The sequence below is a fragment of the Cebus imitator genome, unplaced genomic scaffold (genome assembly GCF_001604975.1).
Source record: "Cebus imitator isolate Cc_AM_T3 unplaced genomic scaffold, Cebus_imitator-1.0 Scaffold29, whole genome shotgun sequence".
NCBI lineage: Eukaryota > Metazoa > Chordata > Mammalia > Primates > Cebidae > Cebus > Cebus imitator.
The window spans coordinates 6930277-6954024 of NW_016107344.1; the positions used below are offsets into that span (position 1 = coordinate 6930277).

At 32.1% G+C, this 23748-nt stretch overlaps 1 protein-coding gene across 3 annotated transcripts in view; it reads right to left on the minus strand.

Moving 5' to 3' along the window:
- DACH1 (dachshund family transcription factor 1) overlaps positions 1-23748 on the minus strand; it is a 397753-nt gene that overhangs the window by 1360 nt on the left and 372645 nt on the right. For all 3 annotated transcript variants that reach the window (XM_037736788.1, XM_037736787.1, XM_017523619.2), the window contains 3 exons: positions 12076-12227; positions 3360-3507; positions 213-356 (listed from right to left, as the gene is read on the minus strand). In XM_037736788.1, coding sequence (XP_037592716.1) covers positions 213-356; positions 3360-3507; positions 12076-12227 — 444 coding nt within the window. The remainder of the gene's footprint in view (positions 1-212; positions 357-3359; positions 3508-12075; positions 12228-23748) is intronic.

The following is a 23748-nucleotide window of genomic DNA, read 5'->3' on the forward strand; positions in this document are numbered from 1 at the left end:
AAGTCCCAGATGCTGGAGTTCAGTAAAAAACAGTGGAAGCACCTATGAAATAAGGCATTTCCCCAACATGTTCTTCCCACCCTGCTTTCAGCTTCAAGTGTAGCTGAATGAATCACAAGATATAGAAACATACAAACCACAAACACATGTCTAAACTGTCCTTTAAGTATTAAAAATGAAAGTTAGTCATGCAATAATATACATCCTCTTACCATTTAAGACCCTGAGACTATCTGTTGAAGCTGCCTGTTTTAGCGTCTGTTCTGCTTGTTCACGCCGTTTCGTCTCAAACTCAAGTGCTTCCTGCAATTTTCTCTTTGCCTTCTTTTCCTTCTTTAGCCTCTTTTGAACTATGGCTAGAAAAGAGTGTATGCACATTATTATGATTTTTGAAATTTTTGTAATGCTGCTAATTTACAAATGGTCTATGTTTTTTATATCATTCATTTTTTTTTTCCTGCTGGGCTGAGTCTACCTACAAAAAGGAAGTTCAAAAAATGCCACCTTTACCTAAAATAATTCCCAGTAAAATAATAAGAAGGCTAATTTTTATTTTAGCCTAGAACTATTGCATTACAAGAATGGCTTTAATTGTCATATGCAAAGATAAATTTAATAGGAAACTAATTTTAGTAAATGTTTGTATTCACTGATAAAGGAGGCTTGATTAAATGAATTTTGTGGCTTAGTTCTCTGTCCTTGAATCACAACAGTGCAGAGTTGTCTGGACAATGCAAACCCTTGTAAGCATGCCTCCTTCCTATCTCCTCATAGGACATCAATTTTGAGCAGCAAATGGAACATTTCTCCTAAAAACGCTTTGGAACGCAATGATAAACAACTCAGTTGTTAATAATTTCTTTCCTAAAAATTTAGAAAAATGCAATAAATATTTTTCATACAAGAGGAATAAAATACTCTTAATTATTGTTAATGTATATAAGCAGAAATGTTTTTGTTTGGATGAAGTTTTGATGATTTCCTGAGGCTATTTTTCTCATTGCAAATTTGCAGTGTTTTAATAGTTTAAAAAAAACTATTAAAATTTACGTATTTTAAGAAAATTATTATACTTTCACTCTGTAGGAATGTGGGGCAGTATGAAATCTCATTGCTAATAATAATGTGCTATTGATAGCAATAATGAGATATTTACATTTAAAAAAGTAGACAATACAAAAAGTTGATTCTGAAACACTTTTCTCAACTGGACAATTTAAATATTTGTATATGATATATACTCAATAAATAATAACTAATGTTCTTTACAAAATGCATATCAACTACACTTTCAGGAAGATAATTGTTTTAACTTTTACTACATATATATACATATGGCAACTACTCAGCATATGGAAATATGCATTCTTCTTTAAAATTATCTTTATTGACGATTGATAAACACTGTAGATATTAATGTGACAGACTCAGGATAAGAAAATGCTTCTCTTAGTCATGAAGACTAATTACTCACTATTTACTATTTGATTTCTTACTACAGATTAAAGAACAGCAACACTTTTAAAACAATGTTTAATCAAAATATTAAATAATAATGGCTCAAATAAGTTTTTGTTTTAATTTCTAATTTCCACATAATCCTTTTTTTATCAGTAGTATTTTTAAGATGGCAGCTCATTTACATGTCAAATTTACTGTTGCTCTACCATATCTTTTGAAAAACCTGCTTTATATTAATATGTACACTGGCTATGATCTTATATGAAAAGTAATTGAAACAGATTTTAAATAAATGTTAATTTCTCTTATTTAATGGTGTGCAGTTCATGTGCTTACCTTAACAAAATTACCTGCCTACTGTTCCCGTTCCAAAGATGATAATTTATGAGGCTCTTTGAAAAGAAACAGTAATTTCTGAAATATTTATTTGGATTGTACACTCTTGTGGCTCAAAAGGCTAACCTGTACCTTGCTCTTGACTGCCCACTGATTTTTCCTATGTGATTGAACTAAATGGGATTGCCATGTTCTCTCTCTTCAGGGTAATACACTGCTTCAATAGACACATTCATAATATATAAGTATTAATAGTTATTGCCTTGAATTTACTGTTCATAATTAATTAAATAGGAACTTTATGGTGTGATCTGTGAATGTTTTGCCCTCTAGTGGTTTAAAGAAAGAAAACAGAATGTAAATCCTCCCAAAAGGTTTGAACCAATAACATTCTGAAGGTCTCTCCAGTAAGCAAAGGGTTACTTAAGGAATCTATGGGCCTGCCTAAAAATTAAGTGAGAACAAAATAAAAACATGGCTGTCTCATGGAAGATGGTTCCATGGATTAAACTCTTTGACCAAACTTCTTCATTCACTTGGAATACAGCCATTATCAATGTTTGTCTTGTTTTGATTATTTTCACACCTGAATCCACGCGAAGCCACATTATTTAGAACTGTGCTATATACATCTGGGATGACAGCTTCCCAAATTGACCAAATTCCAAGAATACACTAGCTGTTGCTTCATAATAGCTAATAAAACAACCTAGTAAATCCTGCTAGTTTAAAAGCAAAACAGAAACAACGATTTTTAAATGATCATATCAAACATAAAAAAGAAAATAATGTGGAGCGTTTATATTGGATATATATTAAATGAGAGAAAAGAAGACCTCACGTTCACTTTTAGAATACTTAAAAGAATCATAGTAAAGCAATGAGGCAGTTGCTCATTCATAATCTTTAAATTCATACGTAAAGATGTAAATATAGATGACCTTCAAAATTACCTATAGATGTACTCTACAGTGTGATAAAAGAAGCAATTCAAAGATCAACAATAATATTATTTTATCCAACAAGAATTTATATCAGTTTCTACTCTGTGTATCTGATCTTGTTGGATGAAAATGAGGCCTTCAGAAAGAAAATTATACAAACATTTAACTTTGGTCATTAGTTCAGATATTCATCTGTTTTCAATTTCTGTTGATAAAATATCTTAGTAAACCTGCTTCACTTGAATAATCAGTATTTTCTATTTTAGCTTTATGATTTTAACTCAAGTTTTTCAAAGGGCAATTGTGAATGAACATAAAATTTTTCTTCATGGCTATCATTAGAATTTATTCTTATCTTAAAGAACATGAATTTGTTAAACTCAACAATCAATAAAAGTTATATGATTAATGATGTATTTCAATTTCCAGAGGTAGGGACAGAAGAGAAAACAGGTACTTTGGAGATTAATAAATACAATGAGCTTAGGATTCGAATACTGCTCTGAACTTTAGCTACAGTTAACAAAAATACTACAATTTCAGAATAAATCACCATCATAGTAATAATATTTTTAATATTTTTGTAAATATTAAACTTATTTGGAAATGTGGAAATACCTCTATTCTTTTGTTCCATAGCCAACTGCTTCTCAAGTGTTTCTCTTAGTTCTCTTTCCCTTAAAAAATCCATCTTCAGCTCTGTTTTTTCCAGTTGAACCTGTTTCTCTTGAGCTCTGGCATTATCTATGGCAACTTTCAAGAGTCCCTGTACAAAGAAGATATTCAGAATGGTAACATTTTAATACAAAGAACATTTCATTCATTACTTAAAAGCATTTTAAAAGGGAAGAACCCAGTAATCAAATTATCTAATTCTTGTACATTCACTCTACACTCTCTAGGACAAATACTATAACTAAAGCACAAAACTCCTAATCCTAATTAAACTATTTTAGGAAAACAAATATTTATGGCATGCAGGTTCAATTGCTTCTAATTAGAATATCTAGATCCAAAGCTAAATTAGGGCAGCACATAAGTGTGTCTAAAAAATAAGAACTGAGAAGGAAATTAGGCTGAAACTCCTCCACAAGTAATTACCTGACATGGTTTATACAACCTCCAATGAACCTGGCAGTGCTCACCTTTCTCCTCAAAGCTAATTCTCCCACTCCCTACCATGAGCACTTAGCTGCAATGGCCTCCTTATGGTTCCTCAATGCAACAATTTGTTTCTGCCCCCACATACTTTGCTCTTCTGTTCCTTTTCTGAATGCTTTTCCTCCAGATCTTTGCATGGTTCACACCCTCATTTCATTTCATCTTTGCTCAAAGTCACCATTCAAGAGAGGCCTTCTCTTACCACCCTGTCTCTAAATGTATGCTATTACTCCCTCCTTAAAATTCTTCATAGAATGTATCATTATATGGTATTGACATATATTTATTTGTTTACTGATTTATGTTACGTCTTGTCTATTAAAATGTAAGCTCTCTGGGGCAGGGGCATGTTCTCTCATTCAAGACTATGTCCCCAGGGCCCAGAAAGTGCCTACTATATACTAGATTTTAAAATTTCACAAGTGGAAATTAGAGTACTGCTTCACTTTCCCTGAGATACACAATATATTTGAAGGCTCTAAAGCTTAGTTTAGTGGTTTATTATTTTTTAAAAAGCCATTAGAGATGGTTGTAATAAACTCAGGATAACTTCTAGAAAACAATTAGCATAATAATTTAAAAGAACATATGGAGAAAGCAAGGCTTATTCATATAACTAATCATATATATATATATATACTTTGATGTACTGTATGCTTTTAAAAATTAGCAGTATTTTAAGATTCTTGAAAATTATATATGGAAATATGTTAAACATATAGAAACCATTTTCTGTTTTCTCACCTAAAATACTCTGAAACAGTTAAATTAGAACTAAAACTTCTATTCTCTTCAATTCAGCAATACGAAATGAGTTTTTGAAGTAGAAGATATTTTGCCTTGGTCTGTGAGTGTCAGAGACTGAAATTTTCAACTGAAGTTAAAATGAGATGAAAGTTGATGTGATTTGTAGATGTATTCTAGGATGTGACTTCCTTGCAAAGAAGACATTGAGAGCAATTTGAATCAGGAATTTCAACCCCAGCTTGACTTGCAAGTGCAACAGAGGGATAGTCTTGCTTCAGTCTACCAATGTCGTTTATAGCTTTGTGGTAAGCCAATTTTATTCTCTTTCAACCACATATAAATTAATCCGTATTTGCTATTGCCGACCCTGAATCTCCTCGTATAATTCTTGTGATACGAAACAAGCTAAAGAAAGATTTCTTCACGGCAGTCTGCCCCTCCCGACTCTTTTTTGTTTAACAATAAAACATAGCAGCTAAGGAAACTGCCATCTTAACTCAATTCAGCAACATTCCTGTGTAGGCTTCTTCTTCATCAGGAACAAACAATTAGTAACAAATGAAAGAGATCATTACATCAAGTGCCCTTTTAGATCACCCCAATTAAAACTTTAGCTGTATTTTAATTCTAAGATACCAAATTCTAATTTTCTGCTCTGATTGCTCTTGTTGACTTATCTTTGAAAGATGTACTCTCTGTGCAATGTCTAGAGATTATTTAGCAAGATGCCAATGTTGGCACCACTTAATGTGTTGATTGGTTGTATTATCAGTGGCTGTTTAAAATAAATTACTATTAAACTATTATTGTCCTTGGCTGACAAAACACAATATTTTGATGTTATTTAAATATGAAACAATCATTATGAATAAACATGTTGAATAAAGTTAAACAGCAACTCTAATTTGTGTAATTTTATACTAATATTCTTGGTAAAGAATGAAGTTGCTGAGAGCATTTATGTTTACTGTTTCCTTTTGTTACAATTGCTGCTAACGTGACTAAATGGTAATACATTATTCTGCTGATTATGTCTGAAAAATATTAGCTTTTAGATCCAATACTCTCTAGGGACTACTTATAAGCTATATAAAATTAAATGTAATTTTTAGACTTTGAATCAGTGCACATCAGTAGGAGTCCAGTGTGAACAAAAATCTATTCTAGAGCCAAACTGATGCATATGCAAAAGTATGATACTGCCAGTGACAGCTCTGCTTCAAAAAATACAGAAAACCGATTAAATTTCAATGCAGCAGGGGGCTGACAAAAGCAATAGGAAGTAGTGTTCACAACATCCACAAATCTTTGGGACACCATTGTAGCCATCAATGATAATAATACTTTCAGATTTGTGTAACTTCTGTAAAATTTCCGGATGATCACGTGCAAATGGTCACATTAAATGCTGGATCTCACTTGGACATGCAATATCTAGCAAAGTGCTGTGGCAAAAATATGAATTATAGAAATCGATAGAAGGTTTAAAAGATGATTTTTTTTCTTCAAGGGGAGGTCTGTTCTTAGGATATTGAAGTTGGATAATGACAAGTCTAATGAAATATATTTTAAGTTTATGCCACAGCAATTGTGAGAGACAATAGTTGATTGGCCTCAAATTTATTTTCTACCAGTGAATCATAATGGTTGTTATAATACATAAATGTCTTTATTTCCTAAAATAATCTAATTTGTAAATTATTTTCATCCTTTTTTAGATATTGAGTCTATTTTTTTCAATGGGCACTGTTTCTAGCAATGTTTCTACTATTGACATGGCTTAGAAAGTACAAATATCTGCCTATATGAGAAGACTTCAAATAATATTGGTAAGAAAGAAACATTTCTTAATAACCTAGCTAGATACTTGAGGAAAAGCTTACTTGATCCATGTTTGTATTTTACATAAATTTCTTTCAGAATTGGACAATAAGGTTTCTCATGTCACTGAAACGCATGTGACAAAATTTGTTCTCAATAATGTGTCACTTCTAATGAATTTACAATACTTTAGTTGAAGAGGATTTTAGCAATGACCATCCTAACCAAATACTCTTAAAGCTGAGAAAAACAAGGTGCAGAAGAGACTGACTGAAAATCCCAAATAGTGAGTTGAGTACACCTAAATTATAACTATCCCGCTGCCTAGTCTTCTTTATTATTCTTTTAATGCTTCCCTGATCTCTTTTCAGGGAGAAAAATAATAGTGTCCCTTGGAATCAGGAACTTTTGTAGACCAAAAAACAAACAACAAATAGTACAGTAACAGCTGATGCGTTTTCAGAGAAGCTCTTGTAACAAAATAAAATACCAAGTGTACTGCTATGATTATTATTCTCCAACATCGATTTATGACAGACACAAAGGAGAAAAGACTCACAATATAAAATTATGATTGAAAATAAAAACATATAATGCAGAGCCAATATATTTGATTTCAGCTTCCCCATATTTTGAAGTCAGTATCTATTTTGTTGGAGTTTACGCAGTCTTCTCCTAATTAATTATATAGTATATAATATATAATGATGTATTATAATTAAATTATGCATCAATAATTAAATCATAATCAAAATCATTTTATTTATATAATAAATTATTACAAACAAATGTTATATTATATTAAATATGATACATAAATAAATATATAATTATATGATTACTTATTATATATTATATTGATTATATATAATTATATTGTATATTTTATTATATATAATTTTTATATTATATTATTAATTGTAATTAAATTATAATTAAAAGTATGTATTAATAATGTAAATAAGAAAATTATTTCATTTTAAAATATATTAAAAAATAAAGTAAAATTATTGACCATGATATTGAGATGTAAAGAACTGAAGATGGATAATCAGAGTACAGTCACTCACCTCCATAACAATTTTTTGATCCACAAGCATATATGATGATGATGGCCTCTTAAGATAATAATATCATATTTTACTGTACCTTTTCTATGTTTAGACACACAAATACTTGATATTTTGTTGTGCTGCAGTTGTCTACAGTATTCAGTACAGTAATCCCTATACAGGTTCATAGCCTAGGAGCAATATGGTATACAGTATAGCTAGGTGTATAGTAGGCTATATCCTCTAGGTTTGTATAAGTGCACTCTATGATGTTTGTACAACTACAACTGTACAGTGATTCATTTCTCAGAATGTATCCCCAGAGTCAGGAATGCATGACTGTAGTTCAGTCTTATATTTAATTTTTTCATTTTATTTCCACAAACACAGTAGAAAATAATTCCTCCTAGATACCATGATTGGATTATGTCCATTTATTCTGCCATTTTTGTGTGTGTGTATGTGTTTTTAAGGCAGAGTCTCAGTCACCCAGGTTGGAGTGCAGTGGTGCCATCATGGCTTCTTGTAGCCTTCCCAGGATCAAACCATCCTCCTGCCTCATCCTAACAAGTATTAATAGCTGGGACTACAGGCATGCACCACCATGCCCAGCTAATTTTTGTATTTTCATAGAGATAGGGTCTTCCTATGTTTCTCAGGCTCTTCTCAAATTCCTGGCCTCAAGTGATCCTCTTGCCTCAGCTGAAGCTACTGTCGTTTTAACATACATTTTAGGTCTTTCTTGTTTGCTTAATTCTTCTACGTAGATAGACTATAGTGAACCACCTCATTTTAGGTCTTTCTTGTTTGCTTAATTCTTCAATGCTAACCTTACTCTTAACTAAATTTTATATTCTCTACTCATACTTCACATTTTCACTTTTTAGTTATTTACCTATTCTTATTTTAATATTTGTAAGCATTTTAAGGCTTTTTGTAACAAGATAGATAAACAAAGTAAATAATTTGCTCAAAACCTTATATGTCAAAAGTTTCTAGATTAAAAAGAGGGAGTAGGGTCGGGTGTGATGGCTCACTTTTGTAACCCCAGCACTTTGGAAGGTGGGTGGATTACTTAACGTTAAGAGTGTGAGACAAGCCTGGCCAACACGGTGAAACACCATCTCTAGTAAAATTAAAAAAAAAATAGCCAGGTGTGGTGACGGGGTGCTACTCAGGAGGCTGAGGCAGGAGAATCACTTGAACTGGAGAGGTGGAGGTTGCATTGAGCCCAGATCACGCCACTGCAATGCTGCCTTGGTGACAGAGGAAGGAAGACTCTGTCTCAAAGAAAGAAAAAAAAGAAAAGGAAAAGAAAAAAAAAAGAGTGAGTAGAATTCTCCTTTGATCATGTTCAAATGGCAGCTCATGTCTGAAGGTGTCATCATACCCAGTTAATTGGTACTAAAATTTTAGTCTCCTTGCATAAAAGCTCACAAGTTGTTCTCCATGGACAGGTTTGAAAGATAGCCATAATAAAAGACTGCCCACAATGAAAATAAAAAGCCATATATATATAAAATAAGCAATTCTAAAAATCAAAAACTGAACTGTATCCATATTCCTTACTTAGTTAAATTACTATTCTTTACCCTAGATATCTGTAGCCATTATCACTTTTGATTTCTAAAACATTCAAATGTCAGGAAGTAGTATAGTTCAAGCAGTAACAAAAATCTGGGGCCAATTTTATATATCTATAAATTTTACAAATTTCTAAATATAAAAATTAAATATAGTTTTTAAATATATCAACATAGGATTTTTTACAGTTCTTTTTTTTTCTTTCTACTTTAGATTTTTTTAGTCATTATAACTTTTAATTCCTAAAGCACTTAAATGTAGGAATGCAGTATAGCTCAAGCAGTTAACAAAAGTCTGGTGCCCAATTTTTATATATATACATTTTCTAAATTTACATTTTAAAATAAAAATTTTAATAGAAAATGTTCACATATCATTATAGCATTTTTCTATAGATCTTCTTTTAAAATACAAAGAAATGACTGATAAAAATTTAATTTTGATGATGATTTCATGGAAAGGACATATGTAGTAGTTATTACAAATTTAAAAATCCAGCCTTTTCAAATTATAGTGTATCATATAAATTATTGACTATTAAACAACACTTGATGAAAACACATTATTTTAAAAGGTATTTTGGTTATTAATTTTAATTTTAAAAAATCATATCTTTGAAAAATGGAGCTTTAAACTTACCATACAAAAAGCATGTTACCATTTTGACATAGCACAAAACCCTATTACATATAATTGAAACTGCAGAGGAAATTGAGGTAGGCAGAATGTAATTACCCATATTAGAATTTGGACAGCAAACACATTTATACTGTATGCCTAATAATCCAGGGTCATGACTGTTTAAACATTCCATACCATTCCTATGATAGTACCATAACTCAGTAAATGTGACAATAGTAACAGCATCTGCAAGCTTTCGTAAAATGATGTGGAATCATTAGTGACCATAAATGTGTGTTACGTGTGTTTATATAAATGTATGTGTGTATATAGATATATTTATATTGATTTTTAATATATATATGTGCATGGAATTCAGTAAGATTTTTAATTTTTATTTCACCTTGTGTGCACATATGTACCTTCATGTATAAATATATGCATAGTAAACACACATATAAGTATATGATAACTGCATCTATATATACACATACATATAAGTAAGATTGAAGTGGACAAACCTAATTTATTTTTAATAAAGCATTCTTATTGTAGGTGTTCTAACTTTAACAGTCCCAGATCCCTATAATTTGGGAATAGAAATAAATAATTTAGTTTTTCTTGACCATTGTCCTATCATCTACTCTTATGAAAATATGTCTTCAAAGCTTATAATAGGAAAAGAGGGTATCTTAAATCTAGAGACACCTTCAATGAACAATTTGTCTAAAATATGTACATTTTAAAACTGGAGTTTTCTTTTCCTTCTTTTCTTTCTTTTATTCTTTTTTTCATTCCTTCTGAAATAATTATAGTTTGAGGTGATGTGGATAACATTCCTAACCTGAGTATTTCTGGACTGTAGAGTGTGGATGAATACTCAACTGATAGGATTTGACTTTGAAATGTAGTGGTCATATACAATGAAAGAGTCCATGTGTCAAACCTGCTCTTCAGATGAGCATGCTGTTTTACACTGATGAAATCCAGAGACGTTTTCTCTGCTGAAATTGAAATTAAATCCTCACTGACCTGGTTAAAGAGCTTTCAGTTAATGACAATACATGCAAATAGCTTTTCCTTTGCTTCATATTGAGTTTTATATACAAGAAAATGAATTACTCCTTTACTTTTCATAACTTAAATTCAGAAATGTTAAGGGATATTTTCTGAAAACATTTAACTTAAAAAAAGAGAAATTCATTAAAAGCACTATCTTATAAAAAACAATAATATAGGTGAAATTTAGAAAATAAAAAGTCTTTTGTTTTATATAATCAACTATTTGGCTATGATTACGTATAGACTGGATTGACGATTTTCAATGACCGTGTTATAAAACCTTAAAGTTCAGTACAGTTCTGGAGACTCTAATTACATTAGTATTAAAAAATGCCATATTAATAGATGAGGAGATATGTTACATTAAAGGCTTTCTGTTATGTCCTTGGAGAGGTAAATAAAATTAATTACATTTCCACTGGGGGAAAGTTTAATATGACAGGATATGTGCACAGAAAAATATTACTGGGGATGGAATGTTACAGTAAAAAATTTTTTTAAAAAGGAGCTTACCAGCACACTATCAGCAACTTGCGCCTACTACTTGCTAGCTACCCAAATATGGAGAAGTAGAGGACAAAAATCCCCATCTGGGGTCCACATGATCACTTCATGTGTGGGCAAGAAAATTTTGCTTTCTTCTATCCCAAACACTCTTATTATCTTGGCTCCACACTCTATGTTATTGTTAACTGTAAGTATTTTTGATTCATAATGTACTGTACATAAAATATACATCCTGAGGACCACATAGGAAATCCGTGAAAAGTTTGGTAAGGCTTTTTGAAGTCTGTTCTTTGAAGAAACTCTATTAATTGAAACAAACTTATTTATGAAAGAAGGAATTTTTTTGTATTCTTCTAAATTAGACATATTTTAAATGACTAAATATATCATTTCCTCACTGGAAGCCCAGCAGTTTAAAAATAACTAAATATTTATTAGAACTAGTGTGCCGTTGTTGAGTAAAATCAGACAAACTTAAACAGTTAAATTCCTCCCATTAGTTGGTAATAAAGAGAGCCTTTTAGACAGAATGATTTTTAAATGCCTATGTCATTTTCATTTACGATTTTATTACAGCTTAATATACATACATACGTGAGTATTTCTAACCCAATTTGATAAGTGTAACAAGTTTAAAATCTAAGTTGCTTGAAGACTTTAATACCATGGTTCAGTCAATCTAATGAATGGATAAAATAGGAACAGTATGAATTTTGGGGAAAAATCTGCAATTGGGTGTTCCGTATTTTTTTTTTCTTCCAGATTGTACAAAGGCCTACCTGTATGTTAGTCAGAAGGGTCTCTATGGAAGACAGTCCATCAGGAAACAGAAAAGGAGATGGAAAACCTGGAGGCAGTGGTTGTCCATGCCCAGTTAGAGAAAGTTTGTCAAGGCTGTCTCTTGCGGTTGGTGTAGAAAGCGGGGTCTCATCTGTATATGATTGAAACAAAAATATAGAACAAGTTACGCTTGTCTGTTTTTATTAGACCTCAGTAATGGCTTCCCTAGTGGTTTCCAGAACATTTATTGCAAATTGGTTCCTGCTATCAGGAGAAAATGCTTTCTGCTGAATTTTCTTTAATGAAAAAGCTGTGGAGATACAACAAGATAACATTAATGAGTAACTTTATAAGCCTTTTAAATGCAGTCTCTAATGAGACTGAGTTTACAGTGCCATAGAATCTTTTTAAAACAAATATTATCTCATATATAGTTGTGATAATATATTCAGGCTGACTTTATGGGCACCTTCCCAATTATCTCATTTTAGTTTGTTCTGTTTGGATTGACAATAGAATATTTCTAGAGCTCTATATAAGAGAGGGGCTGTATATTAGGAAGCTTCTTTCTCTATTAACCCTTCCTTTATATCAATGATTTGTTCAAATGTATTCTTAAGGAATTTACAAAAGAATGTAAAATAAAATCTTTCACTTTACATCTAAAAAGAAAAACTAGAATCCAAATGTGTATTTCTAAATTATAAGTGAATTATTCATTATCATTAAAATTAAAGATCCAATTTTTTTGAACCTGAAGACCTTTTACCTTCATATTAAAAAATTACAGCTTCCATATATGAAAAATGGTATGAAGGAAGAGTAATAAAATGCTACTTCTATAACAATATTCAGGGAATCAAATAAAATAACCCTTCAAGATAAATTAGTCTTTATTTATTGACTATTCTTCAAAATTTTAAGCAATTTAGAGTAGCGCATGAATACAGATTCTTTTCACCTCTTACAGTGAAATCCTTTTATTCAGTGTTTTATTATTTAACTATTTTTACAGTTTCACATAAGACAGATACAAGTTATGGCTTATTTTAGATTATGATAATCACAGAGAAAATTTTATTCATGGCAGGATCCTCAATTTTATAAATATCTTCATATTTCACCCCAGGAAAATTAATCAGAGCAATGTATTTGCACAGTCCTGATAGTATCTCTCAATTTTGCAAGTGGCTAAAAACTTCAGCACACTTGCCTTATGCTTATAATTTGATTCCACTGTCCTCTTCAATCATTCTTTTATTTTTCATTACAACACCTAACCACACAACACGTTTTCCAATTACGTCTCTCTGGGGCAGAAATATTGTAGAAGCTGCCACACTTCCCTGTCCCTCACTAATGTCAGAACAAGTTATATTGTGTTCTCACCTTGCCACATTTCTAGTTAATGAACCAATGGGAAAGAAAAGTTGCGGAGGGGAGTAGCGGCCAGAAGGCCTCCTATTAACTGCCCTCCTCTCACACTCACTCCTTCGCAGTTTCTCCTTCTACTCCCTCCTATGCTAACTTACTGAGACAGATGATCTCAAGCAGCAAGTACTAGAAGAAGAAACAGAGTAAGCAAGTAAAGTAGGACTCATGGTATTTTTTGTTTAATCACACCTGTCACCAGGGTTAAAGAAAGATGGCCGTGCAGGGGCAGGGATGCTGCATGGCTAATGTGAGCAAGGTGATCTTGGACACCATTTACCTAGCTATCATAAATTACTCTTCCAAACCAAGGCTGCTAGTGCCTTCTCATAATAGCTATGGAAAGGCACTTGTTAAACATCTAAGTGCATGTGAAATTGTTTAAGAATAAAGAGCAATATTTTTTGATCATCATCACCTTAGCTGTCACATGCTAAAGAAAATGTGGCTTAATAGATCATAGGGATAATAATTGCTTGTCTCTTGAAGAAAGGCATAGAACCAGATGACCACCTGAGGTTGCTTTCAGCTTTAGAATCTATGATTCCACAATTATTAAAGACTGTCCAAGAAAATAAAGAATCATACGTATGTGTACACATTTACACACATTTGGGCTATACGTTTCATCACCTCCATGATTATTTAACTTCAGTGCATTTATGCTTGACTATATTTGGCTGTTGTGTGGATTAAATCATTAAATCACTCATGATGCATAAATTTATGTAGCCAGTATTTGTTTAACATAAACAATGTGCTAGATACTGAAGATCGAATACTAAAAACACAACCAGAAAGCCTCAAGAGGCTCATGTAGCCTAGAGTGACTGATTCCAATTGTTAAATAGCTAATGCCTACAGCTAGTAATGCAGTTTGCCTTCCATCACTATTTCTGCAGATACTGCATTTATCAAAGTATAGCATTAAAGTTCTGTACATATATGTACATGTGTGCGTGCATGCCTATAGGCATATTCTTTCCTGCAGCTGTTTTAATGGAATGCTCATCTTGGGCCTCGTGGTTCCAGCTATGAGGATATGCTAACTTATCTAATTGGATTCCTTCATTTATCATTTTACATAGTGAAGATACTACATAAGGACACTTTAACTCAATATGTACATAAGAAATTAGCAAATTTTGGGCAAAATGTTTAAGAAACTAAAAGAATGATTCTTAAATTCAGTACACTTTTAAAAAGAACACAAACAAACTAATCAAAGATAAAACAAAAAAACAAGAATATTCCTTTGGGTCTCTTGACTCTTATTATCCGAGATGAAGTTGTCAGCTTGTGGCAATTAACATCATAGAGATTTCATTTAGCTCTTCTACAAAGATTGTAATATTGGAATATAAGAATATTAAAGCAAAAGTTTGAGAGACCAATGTAGAAGAGAGTTTTGACATCACATAATCTCCATTGACTTCAAAGAGTGAGTGATAATGAAATATATATTCATAAAATACCTTATTCTGACTGATATATCTGTACATATTTTTCAGCTTATTTTTAAGAGAAAGTTGGCTAGTCAGATGTCATGATTTTTGGTAGTATAGCATTTGACAATGTAATTTCTGGGTTTTTTTGTTTTCTTAAAAAAATTTTACTTTAAAATAATTGTATACTTACAGAAAAGTTACATGAATTGTACAAGGAATTACTTCATACTCCTGTAAGGTGTGAATGGCTAACCACAAAATATATGTTTATGCATACTTCCTGACACCTAGTAATGTTATTTTACTTTAAAAAATGGTTTTCACAGAGGGAATTAAGTTAAGATCTTGAGATGAGGAGATCATCCTGGTTTAGGATAGATCCTAAATCCAATAGCAAGTATCCTTTAAGACAAAAGCAGAGAAAGGTTTGAAAGAGGCAGAAAAGAAGATGCAGAGATGAGAAAAGGCCAAGTGGAAACTAGGCAGATATTAGAATGTTTCACCTACAGTCAAGGAATGCAGACAATCACCAGAAGCTAGAAGAGACAAAAATGGCCCTTGGAAGGAGCTCATTTCTGCTGACACCTTCATTTTGGACGTCTAGCTGTGAGAGAACTTATTTTGTTTTAAGGCACCAGGGTTAAGGTCATTTGTTATGGCCAGCTCTGGGAAAGTAATAAAACTTCAGTTCACCAATTGTTTACATTTTGTCACATTTTTTTTAAATTTTCTCTTTGTCTCTTGCCCTCTCTTGTTCTCTCTCTGTGTGTGTGTGTGTGTCTGTGTGAAAGAGAGAGACAGAGAGAGTATGTGTGTGTGTTTGTGTGTATGTGTATGTATGGAGTGGGAGAGGATGCATATGTTTGAACCATCTTCTCCAATTAAGCCTCAAGACTTCAGTGTATATTTCTTAAGTACAAGGACACACTCTTACATAACCACAGTCTGAAATCAGTAAGAATCACATACGGAGTATATGATTGTTTAATCAAGAGTCCACATTCCAACTTTATTTTTTTTTTTTATGTTTTACAGTAGTTACATAACAAATATTTTACTTTTGTGACAAGTCTTTAATGTATTTTTATGGGCATACAGTAGGCACGAAGTGGCCTCTAAGAGGGCCTGTGTTGATTTCTTATCCTGCTAGTCATACCCTGTCTGGTCCTTTTCTCTCAACCTAACAAATAGAATACAAGAAATATGATGGGATGTCACTTTAGAGATTTGGTTATAAAATGTAGCTTCCATTTCTCTCCCTCTTTCTTTTGCATTGCTTGCCGTGGGTCAAGCTAGTTGTCATGACTTGAGACAGTCCTGTGGAAAGGTACATGTGACAAGGGAATGAAAGCCAACATTACAAGTTGGCTTGAAAGTAGAATCTCCCTACCCAGTTAAAGGCTTTAAGGCCGCAGCCCTGGCTAATAGATTGACTGTAATCCCATGAGACCTTAAACCAGAAGCATTCAGAGAAGCTGCACCTAGATTCTTGACCCACAGAAACTGTAACATCATAAATGTTTGTTGGTTTAAGCCACTAAGTTTTGGTATAACTTATTACACATCTATGTATAACTAAAACACTATGTAACATTTTTTTAATATTCTGGCGAATATAACAAAAATGACTTGATGTTCACTTAGTATTAACTGCTATGGACATGGAACAACTTCTTTTATTCAATTTTCTCATTTACAAAAAAGTAGCAGGTTAAATGAGACAAATGTAGGACCACACAAATCTAACATTCTCTAATACTTTTTATAAAAATTTATAAAAAATTTTTTCAGTGGGCTTTTCATCTATTATGATTGGAAATAAAAATGTATCAGTTTGGAGTTAGAAATTTTAAAATTATTAATTTCAAAGATTTATAGATATCTATGTAATATCTGGAAAAGAATGAGTATTACAAATAAAATTTCAGAGCAAGCTATTAATTACTTAGGTTTACAAGCTCCACTTTATAAGAATTCTTAAATTATCTTGTTTCCTTTTATTAAATTGGAGCATAGTTCAGTCACCTATAAGACAGCACTCCCAATACCTGTGATGTCAAATCAGATACAGCAAAAGGTGAATCTTCCTAAGAAAAAAGTTAAGCACTTTCAAAAGATGCAGTAACTAGAATACTATTTTTTTAGAGGACAACACATGGGTAGAGTCTGAACGTTATGCTAGTTCTGTAGATAAGTTGTTATTTTAAAATTTCTAAAATAAGCAGTTATTAACTTTAAAAAATTCTGGATACGCAGTTCACAACTTATAATAGGTTTGACTTAAGGATGATATGAAACCATTGCAATTTGGACATACTTTGAATTCTGAATTTTGAGTTTTTTTCCTGGGTTAGCAATATGCAGTGGTATAAAGTCATTGCAGTTTTTGATTTTACAATAGTATGAAACCATTGCAGTTTTGATACTTCGAATTTTGATTTTTTTCCTGGGTTAGCAACATGCAGTGGTATAAAACCATTCCAACTTTCAATTTTACAGTGGTATGAAACTATTGCAATTTTCAATTTTACAGTGCTATAAAACCATTGCAACTTTGATACTTTGAGTTTTTGATTTCGATTTTTCCCCTGGGTTAGCAATACGCTATATGTGAGATATTTAACACTTTATTATGAAATAAGTTTTGTGCTAGATGATTTTGCCTATCTGTAGGCTAATGTAATTGAGCACATTTTAGGTAGGCTAGGCTAAGTAATGATGTTTGGTAGGTTAGGTGTACTAGATGCATTTTTAATTTACTATATTTTCAATTTACGATGGGTTTTATCAGGATTTAATCCCATTGTAAGTTGAGAAGTAGTTGTATTTTAACTCAGTTACTTGAAACTATAGTGGTTTTCTGAAAGAAAATAGAACAGCACAAATTATAATCTAGACCAGAAAAGCTACCTATTAACATCTTAATAATTATATAATAAATACACTGATAATTATAACAACATATAGTCAATTAGAATGACAGAAAACAAAATGAGAAACTACAAATGAAAGAGAAGAAAATGTTTAAAAATTAAGTTACTTATCAATAACTATCAGTAAGATTGATGCCTCTGTAAGACAAGGTATTTTTCTCTCCAACCTTATCACACACAACAATTTAGCAGGATATCCTAAGGAACAATGTTGTTTAAAAAAATAATGGGCCTCTACTCTTAAAATGTTTTCTTTCCTGTTAATAAAATCTAACTCAGTTGTTATTTTCATAACGAATCCCTTTGGGTTTGAATGATATATTCTCTTTCAAGTTAATGTGTGTCTGTGTGTTTTGGTCTCTGATGTCTTTTATTATATCATAAATTCCAAATAGAAAAATACTCAATCACTTCTAGAAAAGCACAAATTCCACAAAGATTCACAATTATTCATTTTGATTTGAAGTAGATAGTATTATCAAAATGGAAAATATGTCTATATTTTATGTTTAAAACAGATCTGGGAGTTTCCATGAAAACTCTATATTTCCATATTGGCAAAATGAAAAAGATTTTAGCAAAATTCTAGAGAATAAAATAGTTTTCATACAGAAATAAAAAATTACTTATAAAAATACAAAATTTTATTATTTTAATAAATTTTCATCACAAATGTATACATTTGTAAGATACATTTATAAGAGTTTTGGAGAACTCATTAGACATATTAAATTGGAGTAGAAGCATAAATAATCTATAGATTAAGAGTTGGTGCCTAAAAAATTTTGAAAATTATTTCCAGACATATGACACAGGTGTTTAAACTGAGCTCAATCATAACCTCAATACTGGTTCATTCTCACTGTAGGCACTGTTGGTTTAATTTGGCAATGTATACTATTAATACATTTGAATAATAAGACCTTAGGTTTGAGAAAAAACTACAGATATTGGTAAGGGTGTAGAGAAAAGGGAATATTTATAAACTATGGGTGGGAATGTAAATTACTACAACCTCTATGGAAAACAGTATGCAGATATCAGGTACAGGTGATGAGGGGACGGTGGCAACAAACCACCTTGCCATGAATGTACCTATGCAACAATCTTGCATGATCTGCACATGTACCCCAGAATCTAAAGTACAATTAAAAAAAAAAGAACTAAAAATAAAACTACTATTCAACCCAGTAATCCCACTATCAGGTATCCACCCAAAACAAAAGAAATCATTATATCAAAAAGACACTTACACTTGTATTTTTATTACAGCACTACTCACAGTAGCAAAAATATAAAATCAACCTAAGTGTCCATCAAAGGATGACTAGATTTTTTAAAATGTGATATAGGCCGGGCACGGTGGCTCACACCTGAAATCCCAGGACTTTGGGACGCCCAGGCAGGTGGATCACTTGAAGCCAGGGGTTAGAGACCAGCCTGGCCAACATGAAGAAGCCATATCTCTACCAAAAACACAAAAATTAGCTGGGTGCAGTGGCATTTGCCTATAATCCCAGCTATTTGGGGGCTGGAGGCACAGCACAAGAATGGCTTGAACCTAGGAGGCGGAGGTTGCAGTGAGCAGAGATCACCCCAGTGCACTCCAGCCTGGGTGACAGAGCAAGACAGCAAGACTTTCTCTAAAAAAAAAAATGTGATATATATATGTGTATATATATATATATATATATATATATATATATATATATTATATGTATATATATACACATATATATACATATATATACACAGAATATATATATGTTCTGTATATATATGTGTATATGTATGTACACATATATATATGAAATGGAATACATATATATATATAATTGAACACTATTCAGCCATAAATAAGAATGAAATTATGTCTTTTGCAGCAATATGACTGGATTTGACGGCCATTATCTTAAAACAAGTCAGTTACAGAAAGATGAATACTTCATGTTCTCATTTATAAGTAGGAGCTAAATAATCTGTACAGAGTGTAGAGTGATAGACAATTGAGACTCAAAAGCGTGGGGGAATGGGGGAGATGCATGATGAGAAATTATTTAATGGGTACAATGTAGGCTTTTCAGGTAATGGATACCCAAAACCCTGACTTCACTACTATGCATTCTATCCACATAACAAAATTACACTTGTATCCCATGAATATATATAAATTTTAAAAAAGAAGAAAAAATTATCAGGTAAATGTTTTTTCTTTCTAGTACTTCCATCTTCTCAGAAAATAAGGAATTCTGAAATATCACATTAAAATTTATCAAAATTACTTTTATGTATCTATGCTGATGCATATAAACTAGGGGTATAAACTATCTCAGGAATAAAACTTACTTCCTATATTTTATTTAATGCCTATTTTTCAAATTTTGAATTTAAAGTTACTCCAGAAATTTTTATAAAATTGACACCAAAATGCAAGACATGATACAGCTATGGTAAAATGAAAAGCAAAACCAGGCTAGATTCAGAAAGCAAGAGTTCAAGTCCTGGCTCTACCAGACACTAGCAAATACTAAATACTAGCAAATACTCTACCAAATACTAGCAAATTTTAGAGCAAAGAATCTGTCTCTTGTTCGAGACTCATTTCAATTACTTATTAAAATGTTGATTACCAATTCAAAGGATTATAGTTTAAATCCAACTTGATTATGTGTGTGAAAGTGCTTTGTAAAATATAAAACACTATCTTAATACATAATATGAATGGATGAATAATTAACAAATAACCCAATCAATTATAAATTTTATAAATTTCATTTTGGAAACTTGGCTTCAATATGCCATAGAGGATATTCTGTCCTTGTACCATAAGCCCATGGATTCTTTATTATGCCTCTCTGATAAGGCTTTGATGAAGGTCCATAATGTTGATAAAAGAATTATTAGTGAATACATCAGTTTCCTTATATGGACTAACCCTGAGTTAGTTTGGTAAACAGTTAAAATTGACTGTGATAGAAATAATTTGAGAAAGGGCAAAGAATATGAACTGGTTTATCAATTTATCTTCAGGTGGCAGGACCTAGAGGAAATATGTGTTGACTTACACACACACACACACACACACACACACAAACACACACTCTACAGTTTTCACAGAAAAAGACTGTGAAGAACATAAAACAACTTAAGAGGCTTTTTGTACATACTTCAAGCAGCATTAGAACTCTGAATTTTGAGTTTGGGTGAATAAAAGAAAACAATTTATATAGAAAGGAAATCATTACAAGTGTGTTTGGCAGAATGATTGAGGTTTGATACAAAAATACACCACACTCACAGTGTTGCCTAATTTAATGCATATCCATTGCTAACTTACTATATGCAACTATCATCTATATCAGTGATTCCTAACTTTTGAATAGTTCTCTTTTGAGATGCTCATGAAAGTTAGGAACGACTCCTTAGAGGAGGAAATAGAACATCCAGTCTCAGCTATCTAACACACAGTAAGTACTTATTAATATTTACTGAAAGAATACATGAATGAGATAAGGCAAGGCAAAAGCTGGAGGAATACAGACTGCAAAAATGAGAAGCATATAGTCTCTGCCTATCCCAGGGTTATATCACATCTATGACAGTAAACCTAAAAATACCTCCTATTGGAAAACCACTCCTTTGGTTACAAGGCCATTTTGCAGACATTATCCTGAGTTGAGAGGAAGCTCTAGGAATAAAATTTTTAAAATGCATGCAATTATAATCTCAAAAGAGTGATTCAAATGGCACCCAGTGCTTATTTAGAAAATAAAAAGAGATTATGTTTAGACTATATGAGTTGAAAGAGGAAAGAAAAAAAAATGAAAACCTCTATGGCAAGAAATGGGCAACGAATTTTGGGAAAGGCAACGAGAGGGAGATTAAGAGGTTGAATGAGGGAACCATGCAAAGATAATAGCTCAAGAAAATCAGGAGCCACAATTCCCTAAAGAAACTGTATTTTTAAGCGGAAAGCATATTTTCTATCATTATGCTTAAAAAAGAGTCTTTAATTTCTGGCTATTCTGTATCTGTATTTCAAAACTTGCTATATTCAGAAATGCTAAGATCAAGCTATCTATTAATATTTCCAATCTTGGCCTTGACAGCAAACTCATCATAATCTTAGCTAACTCATTTGAAGAGACAAAACTTGAGTTTTGTGCACAAAACTGTGCACAAAACATGTGCACAGAGGTTTTGTTCCTTCAACAACTTGAAATTTCTTGGAAGAAAATGGAAAGGCACCAAGCATTAAACGCACACACACATACACACAGTGATTTAACTTTCAAATGTTTTGGGTTGCATTCACATTTGCTTGTTTCTTAAAGTCATGTCATATGTGTTTATGAAAGAGCTGGCATAGCTTATGCTGAAAAGATTCACTTAATTGACCTTTCTGTCATTTCCATGACCTGATAGGTTTAACTTCACTGCTGATACTGCAGGTGAATATGGGAAAGCATTTATTGAAAGCTGCAAAACAGACATGGTTGTATTTCCTAGGTTGATGTTTTGCATATCTGCACAGTAGGGCCATTAAGTGTTCTAAGAGCACAACGGAAACAATCATAACATTTGTTTTTAGATGACTGATTCAGAACATGTACACCAGGCTTTATATAGAAACTGTTTTTGTTTTATTAAGGGACTGTTTGCCTGTTAGTGATAACATCATTAAAAATAAATGAAAGGGGGCTGGTAAAATGCTTCCCCAAAGCAGAAACCTAATTAAAGGTGATATGCCTGCTATGAGGCTTTTTCTTTTCAGAACTCAGAAATAGAACAAGGTTATTTCTTTCTCATTTTATAAGGCCCAAAGAAGACCTCACAGTAAAACATCACTTCTGATCTAATTTTCTATTTCTGTGTACTTTAATAATCTACTTTAAAGTCTGCGCTTGCCCATAGAAAGTGAACTAGTTTTGTGTCTACTGATAGCTTCTTCATCATGTCATACTGCATGAAAAGAAAATCTGATGGTTCAGTTCAAAAAATGAATTCTCCTTTTAAAACTAATTGTACAGATTGTAATATGTTCACTAATAGTAAATAAATAGTGCACACATAAACATTCCGCAGCTCTAAATGACCACTTTTTGAGTTAATGGTTAAAAAAAATCTCCAAATCAAGGTTTATAATTTCAGAAATAAAAAAAAGTAGATCCTTTTATTTTAAGGGGTGGAGTTACTCTAATTTCATGGATGGTGGAAAAAGCAGGAAACTGCATTCCCTTGATAACTCTGCCCTTATTGTGCTGTGACCTTGGCCAATTTACTTAAATTTACATCTGCCAAAAATGAGTTTCTGAAATGTGCTTTGAGAATTTTCAGGGGGAGGGAGGAGGAGTTGTCACATAAATCCAAGGCCTTTTCAAAATTAATATGACTTTAGAAGTAGAGCAACACTGGGTACCATCACAGGGTGCCATAGTTTGATACCCTCTTCTCTTCTTGTCAGCTCTGCATAGCTCTAATTCATTTATGAGTCTCCAAGCCAAAAATGAGTGTTATTGCTAAGTGAATAAAACAGAATGATTCTCAAATAATCCCCCTGAAACATATACTAGCTCCGGTGCTGTGGATTACTCAAACTCTAATTTGCACGTGAGTTTTAAACTAAAATTATTATGGAATTACAAAAATGTAAGGGTCTTTGGAAATCACCTTCTCTACATTCTTCATTTTTCAGATGAAACAAGCCCAATAACTGATTGACCCAAAGTCTTTCAAAATCAAGTGTGCAAATTCTCATTTCTTTTATCATTAAAAGATAAAGTTTCAATTTAGAGGAAATACAAACGAAGCACAATATTTTGAATGATTCCATGAATATGCCCACCGAGAAATATGCACA